Raw genomic sequence first — 12,500 nt, forward strand, 5'->3', positions numbered from 1 at the left:
CAACAACAAAAATAACCACATAAAGCAACAACAAACAAGCAAAAAAAACAAAACAAAAAAAAACAACTGACCAGCTGTTATTGCAAAGTTCAATATTTGTTCTATCAAACACAGTGTTATCAAGTATACCCATTTTCACCAACCTGAATGATCTACGGTGGATCGGCTCCGTGTTATTAAACAAAGATCACACAGGGACATCCGTCTTCGCTTTGGGGGCTAATTTGAGAAGCGGACTGTAGCTAATGCCACAATATGAACAATAATCTGAGGATTGCCTGGCGTAATCATCTTACCATCAGCAACAGCTGACTAGGCTCAGAGGAGCAACTTTCCTGCTGCTAATATTGGGATTATTGTTACTATTTTGACTTGCCAGGGTCCAGACAGCTTCCTTCCTTTCCACACACTCTGCAGATTCAGAGTATTGATTTGAAATTAAATCCCCAGCGTTCCTTTAATGGTCAGCGGGATCTTATTCACCACATGGTCTGGTCGTGTCTGCTCCAATCTCCTCATCCTCGTCTGGCTAGGCGGTTCATGCTCAGAATGGGGAATTGATTTAGTGATTAACAGGGGAAGGCTGGAAGGAAGGATATAAAAGGAAAGGAAAGGAGAGAGAGAGAGAGAGAGAGAGAGAGAGACAGACAGACAGACAGACAGACAGAGAGAGAGAGAGAGAGAGAGAGTGAGAGACAGAGAGAGAATGGGAGACAGAGAGAGAGAGAGAGACAGAGAGACAGAGAGAGAGAGAGACAGAGAGAGAGACAGAGAGAGAGAGACAGAGAGAGATAGTGGGAGACAGAAAGACAGAAACAGAGAGAGAGAGAGACAGAGAGAGAGAGTGAGAGACAGAGAGAGAAAGAGTGGGAGACAGAGAGAGTGAGAGACAGACAGACAGAGACAGAGAGAGTGAGACAGAGAGAGAGAGACAGAGAGACAGACAGAGAGAGAGACAGAGAGAGTGAGAGACAGAGAGTGAGAGACAGAGAGAGAAAGAGTGGGAGACAGAGAGAGTGAGAGACAGACAGACACACAGAGAGAGTGAGACACAGAGAGAGAGACAGAGAGACAGACAGAGAGAGAGAGAGAGAGACAGAGAGACAGACAGACAGAGAGAGACAGAGAGAGAGAGTGAGAGACACAGAGACAGAGACAGAGAGAGACAGACAGACAGAGAGAGACAGACAGACAGAGAGAGACAGACAGAGAGTTTCAAAAACTTTATACCTCAAGTATAAAGGTTTTTAAGCATTGCCTGGTCTTCCAGTCTGTCCCTGTGACAACATCACATCATGAACAACAACGGCAATAACAAAGATAGCATCATAGACAACAGCAGCAGCAGCAGCAACAACACCACCAACAACAAAGATTTAAAAAAAAAAAGAATAATGATGATAAAGAGACAAACTATGAAAAACGTTACTACTACTACTTCTACTACAACTACTGCTGCTGCTGCAGGAGGGCGGGGGTTGGGGGGGGGGGGGCTTCTTCTCTGACCAACGCGTTGGGTCAAGTCCTGGATTAGGCAGTTGGCTCCCCTCACCCCCGCCTACCTCAACTTCCTGCCCCTCCCTAGCTCCCCCCTTTAAACCATCAGTTTGGCATTTACTTTAACTAGGTGTGGTGTCGCATGCACAGTCTGCACACTTCGACGCTTCCTTGGAAACTAGAACTAAAATTGAAACTATCTTTGACGCTTTCTTGGAAAAACGGAACTGAAATTGAAACTGTCTTTGACGCTTTCTTGGGAACTGGAACTGAAATTGAAACTATCTTTGACGCTTTCTTGGGAACTGGAACTGAAATTGAATCTCTCTTTGACGCTTCCTAGAAAAATGGAACTGAAATTGAAACTCTCTTTGACGTTTCCTTCGAAACTGAAACTGAAATTGAAACTTTCTTTGACGTTTCCTTTGAAACTGAAACTGAAACTCTCCTTGACGTTTCCTTGGTAACTGGAACTGAATTTGAAACTCTCTTTGACGCTTCCTGGAAACTGGAACTGAAATTGAAACTCCCATTGACGCCTCTTTGAAACTGGAGCTGAAATTGGATTCTCTTTATGTAATTACAACACATGGTCCTACTGTTTGAATTATTCATTTTATTGTCAATTCGCAGATACAGGAATTTAGTGTTTGACATGTACAGAGGTAAAGAGATTCGATGTTTGACATGCACGGAGGTGCAGCATAGACGGAATGAGTGAGAATTACGCAGGTTGAGATTTTATGAAACTGATAAAATTTTGATGAGTGGGTGTCCCCTCACGATTTGAATAACCCAATCAAAGTATTTTTGGCTTTTTATTCTTCTCAGTCATGTGTTTATGTATTTCTAAAGTCTAGTCTATTGCACAAACATTTTTTTGTGTGTGTGATATGTGTGCACTTGTGTAAATCATCCATACGTCGTCAGAAATGAAATTAACTCTTTTACCGCCACAGGCGACTTTTGTTGACTAGATAGTGCACCTCCATAGGCGACTTTTGTCGACATCGAGGGGACATGTCGATAAGACCATTTTCAAATTGTAACAAAGCTTGACAGCTGTAGCCAGATTCTCACCAATAGAACAATAACTAACCTTTGCTCCCTGACCAAGTTTGAAGTGAACAAGTCCGTTGTGTTGTTTTGACTTCAATCGAAGCCTGTGATTGAGAGCATCGTTTCCAAAATATTTGATGAGGGGGAATGTTTTTCAGAAAGAAACTTGGCGGTGAAAGAGTTAAAAGTGAAAAAGGAGAGGAGAAAATAAATTGAACTCTCTTTGACGCTTCCTTGGAAACTAGAACTAAAATTGAAACTATCTTTGACGCTTTCTTGGAAAAACGGAACTGAAATTGAAACTCTCTTTGACGCTTCCTTGGAAACTAGAACTGAAATTGAAACTCTCTTTGACGCTTCCTTGGAAATTAGAACTGAAATTGAAATTCTCTTTGACGCTTCCTTGGAAACTAGAGCTAAAATTGAAACTATCTTTGACGCTTTCTTGGAAAAATGGAACTGAAATTCAAAATCTCTTTCACGCTTTCTTGGAAACTGGAACTGAAATTCAAAATTTCTTTGACGCTTTCTTGGGAACTGGAACTGAAACAATCTTTCATTCATTTCAGGAGGAAGGGACACGGGACCAGATTGTGCAGATCCTCCTGGAGGGCGGTGCTGACGTGAACATGATGGATCGTGAGGGGCGCTCTCCTCTGATTCACGCCTGCGAGAAACGGTGCAACGACATCGTCAGGCTTCTGATCCATCACCACAAGATCAAACCGGACATGGAGGACCAGTATGGTGAGTGTCCAATGTCTATGATGTCTGTCTGCTTGCCTGCTTCTTTTGTGCTTTCTGTTTTCTTCCCTTTCCTTCCGCGTTCTTGTTCTCCTTCTCTCGCTCTTTCTTCTCCCCCCTCTTCTTCTTCTTGTACTGCTTCTTTTCCTCTTTCTCCTCCTCTTCCTGTTCTTCCTCCTTCTTCTTCTGCTCCTCCACCTCATCATCATCATCTTTCTTCTTCTGCTTTTTCTCCTCCTGCTCCTCCTCTTCCTCCTCCTGCTGCTCCTTCAGCTCTTTCATCTACTTCTGCTCCTTCTTCTTCTTCCAGCGTTAACAACAATGTTACGTTACAGTGGCCTATGTCTGTCTCAACACTAACAGCAATGTTAGTCACAGTGGCCACAACTGACACAAGACAGTCGAGTGTTTGTGTTTACGCTGTGAAGTTGTAGAACAGCGTCACCAACTATTACTCAAGAATCCAATCCTAGACCGGCATGCAGACCTCGCCATTGCTTAGTTGATGAAAGCTGGGTCACCAGCTACACTAAATCTTCCTTCTTGGCGGCGTCTTCTCGCTCGGTTTCAACCTTCCCTCCCCCTCGTTTTACTTAAACCCCTCTTTTTGCAGTTTGTTCCCTCATCACCGGTGTTTCCCTATTATTTCTATCATATTTACGGCAGCGGAAATCATGACGTTTCTGTGTACTGAGGACGGTGGCAGAATGGTTAAGACGCTCATCTGCCAATACAGTGTCCTTGACTGTCTGGGTTCGATTCCCGCGCTCGTCTTTTTCTCCCAAGTTTGACTGGAAAATCAAACTGAGCGTCACTGTCATTGGGATGAGACGATAAACGCATGGCAACCTTAATGTTGTCCTCTGGCAAAATTTGGTAATTGAAATCCACTCTGGTAGGTACACAAATAGATATCCATGCACTCAAGACTAGACTAAGCGCGTTGGGTTAAATTACAGATGTGGTGTAGAGTATAAGCCAATGGATTTGCCCCGAACACGGTGCCGCCTCCTTGAGAAACTGAAAACTGACACGGTGTACTGTGTGAGCACTCAAATGTTAACTCAGTTGCAGCTGATGTGTACAAACCACAAATTTGGTTACTGAATACAAATTTAAAGACAAGAAAAAATTGAAAAATGGTATGAATGAGTGTCTCAATGGGCCTATGGCATTTAAAAATTATTATCATTATTACTAATATTATTATTATTTGTTGTTAAACGTTAAAATCATGTTGACACAAAAAGCCACACGTCACTTCAGTTATGTCTGTCTCGCGATTCTTGGTCCAGTTTCGTGCAGAATAAATGATCACAATGCATTTTTTAAAGACAGCAGCACACGCTCTTTTTTTATTTTGTTGTCGTAAATGTGTTTTGTTTGCTGAGGTGTTTGCCTGCTGGATTGTTTAGCATGTCTGCTGGTTCAGTATGTTTCTCTGGAAGATCTCTTCGGTTTCCTTTAAATCATTGTTGAGAAACAACAACAACAACAAAACAACAACAAAAAAACACACAAAAACTCACACCTCCACACGTCCATTTCAGAAGGAAAGGCGTCATCCACTAACGACCAATACATACACGATGGATGAAGGAGATTATGCAAACGTGGTCACAAAAAAGAATTCAGCAATTTTTTTAACAATAGTTTAATTTTTTTTTAGGAGGAACATTTTGTTATAAACTGAGGGAAAGAAGCAATATGTCTTTCTGTTGTGTCTGTCTGTCTGTCTCTCCTTTTACGCCTTTCTTTTTCCTTTCTGTCTTCTTTTACACCTTTCTTTTTCCTTTCTGTCTGTCTGTCTATTCTGTCTGTCTGTCTCTGTTTACACCTTTTTTTTCTCCCTTTTTGCATGAAACTTACCACACACGCGGAAGCTCTGTATTGACGTAATGCTTTTCATTCCTATTATCCTTATTCGAATATTTACGTAAACCCTATTGTCCTTCACTTTTGTCTCCATTTACGTGTCTTTCATCACTTCTTCCTTTTCTCTGAAAAGAAGTCGTAACGTCAAAGCGGGTAAATTTACGTGGCACTTCCATTTTATTAACACCCCCCGCCCTTTTTTCTTGGAAATATCCTTTTACGATTTTAGCAACGAAATATACGAAAATATTCTCATCCTAAAAACGAAAGGAAAACAAAAACAAAAAACGTTCATGTTTCTTTTTTCTACCCCCCCCCCCCACTCCAGCCCCCCCCCCCCCCCCCCCCAACTCCTGAAAAGAAAACAGCATCGATAAAGATTTTAGCGTATTCAAGAAAAAATGTTTATAAGATAGAATTGGGAATGGGCAATGCAGGATAAAAACGCATTTTATGTCCTTTCCATACTTACTTTTTGGTTTCGATTTATGTCATTATCTATTTATTTATCTATTTATATATTTAACTATTTATTTAAAAAAAAGAGTGACAGACAAATAGGCGTTGTTGTCACTGAAAGAAAAGTCTGGAAACACAGTGATATGCAGATTGTGCAATGTTCTATGTTTTGTTCTATTCATTTATCCTTAAGAAAAAGAGATTAACAAACACACACACACACACACACACACACACACACACACACACACACACACACACACACACAGATGAGAGAGAGAGAGAGAGAGAGAGAGAGAGAGAGGAAGGTGAGAGCATTTATGTGTGTGAGTATTTGTGTGTGTGTGTGTGTGTGTGTGTGTGTGTGTGTGTGTGTGTGTGTGTGTGTGTGTGTGTGTGTGTGAAAGGGACAGGGTAAAGAAGACAGGGATAGAGTGACTGGAAGTATAAGAGAGAGAGAGAGAGAGAGAGAGAGAGAAGAGACAGAGACAGAGAGAAGAGAGAGAGAGAGAGAGAGAGAGAGAGAGAGAGAGAGAGAGAAACATTTTTTCTTCAGGGAGGAAATAGTTTTTTTTTCTCCTCCTTTCTTTCTCAACCCAACTCAGAATTAGAATGTTGCTGCAGATAGAAGATGTCAACGAGTTCCATTCTGGGTGCACAGAAAATCCCCAAACCAATTTTCTTCTAACCGCCATCATTTTGCGTCTAGGGACTCGCAAAACGTTTTTCATCACATGGTCAAAGTGCACAGAGCCAGTGGCGTGCGCAGAAGAAAGCGAACACATACAGCAGAATTCACTTACCAGAATGACGATTAGTGGAACTCTCTCTCTCCCATCCTTCCTCCCATCATTGCCTCTCCACACTCCACACCCCTAAGCCCTCGCCCCCCCCCCCCCCCCACAACCCCCCCCAAAAAAAAAGAAAAAAAAAGGAAAGCTACAATCTTGTACTGATGTCGTACAGTAATAAAGCAGCTAGCAAATTGAAATTCGTGTTTCTCCTCCTCCTCTACCTCCTCCTCTACCTCTTCTTTCTCTACCTCCTCCTCTACCTCCTCCTTTTTCTTTACCTTTTTGAACAGAATTTGCAGCTCAAGTCTGAATCTTCTAGCCAAACAAAAAATTGAAACACACACACACACACACACACACACACACACACACACACACACACACACACCAAAAAACCCAACCAACAAACAAACAAAAAACGAAAACACCCCCCAAAAAAAACAAACAAACAAACAACAACAACAACAACAAACAAACAAAACAAACAAACAAACAAACAAAAAACAAAACAAAACAACAACAACAAAAAACCAACCAAACAAACAAAAAAAACACAAAAAAAACAACCAACCAAACAAACAAAAACAAAACAACAACCAAAGAAACAAACAAACAAACAAACAAAAAGCAACAACAACAACAAGCAAACCAACCTAGCTCTGGCAATACAGTCTGGAAGTCACCAAGGAAATGACCACGCTTTGAGAGGCTCTTCAGAGGAATGGGATTGGAGGTTAGAGACCAAAATAAGCAGTCTCCGCTACCAGCTATTTGTATGGGGCACGCATTTGAAAACGTTTTTCCAGAGGTGCCAAAGAGGACATGATTTCATGTAAATAAAGGAATAAATAAATGAATAAAGAAAATAGAAACACATAAAAAAAAGAAAAAAAGAAGGAAATAAATAAATAAATAAACGAATGAATAAACGAACAGATGAATAAGTAAACAAATACATAATAAACAAACAAAGAAACAAACATAACAAAACAATGAAACAAACAAACAAACGAATGAAGAGATATGCAAATAGATGAATTAATTGATAAATAGATGAATCAATGACTAATAAATGACTAAACAAATGACTACATACACACACAGACACACACACACACACACACACACATCTCTCTCCCTCTCTCTCTCTCTCTCTCTCTATATATATATATATAGGTATAGATATATAAATCTAAAGATGAATAAAAGTACAGAAATAAACCAGTAAATAAATACAACATAGAATAGATGACAAGCCTTGCTTACAACAGTGTATTAACCTTTTTTTTGGTTAAATCAAAAACATGACAGACAGTCCAAAACGTACCCCGTCCGTCCACATTACTTAGTATGCAATGTAATGGAAACACACACACACACACACACACACACACACACACACACACACACACACACACACACACACACACACACACACACACTGTTTTGGGGTTATTTATTTCTCAGAGAACGAAACCTGGCTAATAGGCAGCGAGACTGAGAGAGGCACCCCCCACCACACCCCCCATCAGAAATAAATCACTGGCTAGACTTAGAAATCAGGAAATAGGGGTGAAATCTGTACGGTGCTCATCAAGAGAAATGTCTCCTCCCACGACAATCGATGATGATGATATTTGGGGTATAATAATGCTGTTTACTTTGAAACAAAATAAAAAAGACACCACCTCTGTGCAAATGTGAGCGATGACATGTGTAATATATCAAGTGGATGAAATTTGCGGTCTGTGTAAAATAATATGGTAGTTTTGTTTAAAATCAACTACAGAAAAAGCAACAACAAGGTATGATAAAGTCTATATAAAAAAAGGAGAAAAAAAAAGAAAATAATAATAAAAACTCCGATCTGGAAGTGAAGTATCATTTCCATTGTGTACAGCCTTTACAATCCAAGTATTGATTTTTTGCGCTCAGGTATGCGATTTGTATGAGAGATCACCATTGGTGTCCTCAGAGATATTCTTTTTACAGACGTATTATGATATAGCGCACACTGCTAAGTTGTCACTGGAAAATTCGCCGGGATGCACGAATTAATCAAGCAATCTCTTTGGATGTTATTTTCTCATGTTTAATTCCACAACACACTTTCTTCTCCTATATCGAGATAGTGATAATACAAAAATGGCAAGCACAAACACATAGACAGACAGGCACAGGCATACGTACCCGCATCCACAACCCCCCAAACCCCCTCCGCTCTCTCTCTCTCTCTCTCACGCACACTGAAACAACAAACAAATCAGGTGTTACAGACAAAAGAAATGTATGGAATGCTGAAATCAGAACATAACACATATTCCAGATCTGGAAACCTTCACGCTCGTACCGTTTAACTCACTCAGTACGGCCAGTCCTCTCTTCTCCTCTACACAGACCCCTCGGATGTCCAGTGGGTGTCTGATTGACCCAACCTTTAGCTACCGTCGTCAGAATTATGGTATTCTTTGTCAACATTCAAGTCTTCAGTATAAGAGCCTTCCGCTTGCAATATTTTGATGATGGTAATTGAGGAGAAACGCTGTTAACGTCGTGTCTTTCGCCGTTCGTATGGAGAGAGTTAAAACGAAACATCACAGCTCAGTCTCTTGTGAGGGTCACAGGGTAGACAACTGGAGGGCAAGTCTAAGTCTGTGAGAACCAGAAAGAACTGGGGCGGGGGGAGGTTGGGGTGGGGTGTGGGTGGGGGGGGGGGGGGCCAGGGGGTTACGGGGTGAAGGGTGGGGGGGTGTAGGGGAGAGAAATGGAATGTAGAAGCAAAAGTGGTAATGATGGTAGTTAGGTGGTGGTGGTAGTGGTGGTGGTGGTGGTGGTGGTAGCGAGGAGATTGATGTACGGAGGAGGGGTGAATCGCCCCTGTCATGTGAGACCTGCTGCGAACGAGGAAAAGATAAATGAGAGGTGGCCACGAGACCGATAACTCTGTATCCACTTTTCGGCTGGTCGGGAGGGGTTCTGGAGGGCTGTGTGTGTGTGTGTGTGTGTGTGTGTGTGTGTGTGTGTGTGTGTTGGGGGAGGGGGGGGAGTGGGGTTATCTGTGCTTTCGTACGTCTTGATTTCCCTCTTTCTCTGTCTCTTAGTTTGTCTTTTTGTCTGTCTGTTAGTCAGTCAGTCAGTCAGTCAGTCTCTCTCTCTCTCTCTCTCTCTCTCTCTCTTAGTTTAGATTATCGCTACTTATGGCATCTACACACGAACAAACTATCAGAAATTTCTCAATTTATCTGTACAAAGCGTTTAAGCTTCGATCCACTCTTACGTCATAAAATTCATTTATTAAGCTTGTGCCACTTCTGATGACACGATTACTTTATTGAGTTCAGTTAAATAGGCGTGTTGTTATTTATCTGCTGTGTACTACTTAGTTAAGTGTATACTGCATGACAACGTATGATATTTGTCTTGCTTATTTTATTTTATTTTTTCTTCTCACATATGTTTTTGTCTGACACCCTTTCATGAGGGGCAATGGCCTATATGAATAAACCATTCATTCATTCATTCATTCATTCTCTCTCTCTCTCTCTCTCTCTCTCTCTCTCTCTCTCTCTCTCTCTCTCTCTTGTCGAATACTAGTGCTATCAACACTTTAGAATGTGTGACACGCAGTTTGCCTAAAGAACATGAAAATGTTGAAACGTACTCAGTGTGTTTATACTAATGTCATCACATAATTACGTTGTAATTTTTACTCCCTCTACCTTTTGCCCACACCCGCGCCCTTATGAGTATGTATACCTATGTACCTATGGCCGAAACACAGGAAACACTTCGATTCTTTGACTCTTTGATTGATTGACTCTAACACACGCACACTCTCTCTCGCACAGGCATACATACCCATAATGGCGGGGGCAAAGGGTAGACGGAGTAAAAATCCGTAGTTAGAGTACAACAAAGGAATAACAATGCACAAAATTATGACAGGTAATGCATTACCAACATTTTTATTCTTTGTTTGCTTTTCTTTCTTTTTTTCTTTTCATTAATTTTGCCCTGAATTGTTCTGAAGTGTTTTGTGAAAATATTGTTTGCTTCAAAATGCAAACTTCTGATCTCACTGTGAGTCATTTGAATGTCTACCATCTCGAGAACAAAGCGACTGATGTAAATGTCTTCCTTGACCAGACTAGAATTTGTCACATTTTCGGAATAACAGATTATAGACTGTCCCCAGCTGTAGACGATGATATAATTGCGATTCCAAACTATTCCTTGTTCAGAAGAGACGCCACTCATTCCGGACACACCGGAATAGCCGTGTATGTGCACGACATTATGAAAGGTATTACTAATAGACGATTTGATCTAGAGTCCGTGAATGTAGAAAGCATCTGGCTGGAGGTGAAAGTAGCAAAATGCCCAGTTATACTAGGATTCATTTATAGAACCGCATCCAGCAATTTCGGATGGTATGATGATTTCGTCATCATGATGGACAAAGTACAGGATTTTGCTCGTGGCAGGGATATTATCATTCTTGGTGACTTTAATATATATTTTCAAAAACCTCATCCGGCATGGGATTCTACCATATCTCTATTTAATTTACACCAAGTGATACAGTCAGCAACGCGAATTATGTCATCCAGCTCAACTCCGATTTACCACATCTATGTTAATAATCCAGACAGAGTCGTAAGTGCTCATGTACACCAGACCAGTATCAGTGACCACTTCACTATACAGTGTACAGTTGCCTGTAAGATACCAACAGCTAGAGCTAGAACCCACTCCACCATCACGTATCGATCGTATAAGCACTTTAACGAAGTCGATTTTCTCCATGATCTTAGCGAATGCTCATTTAAGGAAATTTATGAATCTAACGATCCAGATGAAGCGGTCGCGGCATTTCATAGAATCTTTTTATCTGTTTATGACAAGCATGCCCCAGTTAGAAGAAAACGGGTAGGAAATTCATCAACACCTCCTTGGTTTACTGTCATTATATCAATAGCGATCAAAATTAGAGATAAACTTAAGAAAGAAAAAAAAAAAAACTATTCCGCTTTTAAGCAACAAAGAAAACACGTGATGTTCTTAGTCCGTCAGGCCAAAAAGACATATTTCAACAGGATAGCGACCTCAGAATTAGGCAATATTTCATCCATATAGAAAGCTCTCAATGCTCTGACCAATAAGTCCTTTCTGGTAAATCATTGAAATCTGATTGTTTCACAGCAACAGACTTTAACAACCACTTCCTATCCATCGGGGAAAGTTTGACAAATCGTCTGAAACAAAACTCAGATCAGTATAAATGTCCAGCCACTCTAAAATCATGTTGTTCAGACAGGCTCAGACATCAAGATACATTTCACATTCCACAACTAACCGTCTATGAGGTCGGTAAATACATATCCAATCTTGGACAAAAAAATACACATGGCTATGACAGACTCAGCATTAAAATTCTGCTTCTATCGCTGCCATATACAGTGCATCATCTGACATATATTTATAACCTCAGTATTTCAAAAAGTCTTTTTCCAGCTATGTTCAAAACTGCCAAACTTATACCACTACCTAAAGTAAAAAATCCCTCTGACAATGACAAAAAAAGCCAACGGAATTGTAGTTTTAGATTTGAAGAAAGCATTTGATCTCGTTAACCATCGAATACTTCTTGAAAAGCTACGGGTTTATCAGCTTGATACAAATTCTGTTAAGTTCTTTGAGTCATACTTAAAAGAAAGAAAACAGAGCGTATAAGTAAACGGGACTTTTTCGGTGTGGAAATAACAAAAATGGGCATTCCCCAAGGCTCTGTGCTTGGCTCCTTATTGTTCAACCTTTATGTAAATGATCTTCCATTATGTATCTCCTCATCTGCAGTATCATGCGACATGTTTGCAGACGACTCCCCTCTTCATACAAATGGAGTAAATTTAGAGCATATTAATAATAGATTACAAACCAGCCTAACCTGAGTATCCAACTGGTGTACAGAAAATGATATGCTCCTTAACCCAGAAAAAAACAAAGAGTATGATTGTGGCCACTCGCCAAAAGCACCAGCGTGGCTTAAATCCGCTCACTTTGTCAATCGAT

The 12,500-nt window shown here is 40.6% G+C and overlaps 1 protein-coding gene across 1 annotated transcript in view; it reads left to right on the top strand.

Annotated features, from left to right (window-relative positions):
* LOC143296155 (uncharacterized) overlaps positions 1–12,500 on the top strand; it is a 131,749-nt gene that overhangs the window by 84,098 nt on the left and 35,151 nt on the right. The window contains exon 2 of the mRNA XM_076607958.1: positions 3,126–3,303. Coding sequence (XP_076464073.1) covers positions 3,126–3,303 — 178 coding nt within the window. The remainder of the gene's footprint in view (positions 1–3,125; positions 3,304–12,500) is intronic.

This window comes from Babylonia areolata, chromosome 21, assembly GCF_041734735.1.
Source record: "Babylonia areolata isolate BAREFJ2019XMU chromosome 21, ASM4173473v1, whole genome shotgun sequence".
NCBI lineage: Eukaryota > Metazoa > Mollusca > Gastropoda > Neogastropoda > Buccinidae > Babylonia > Babylonia areolata.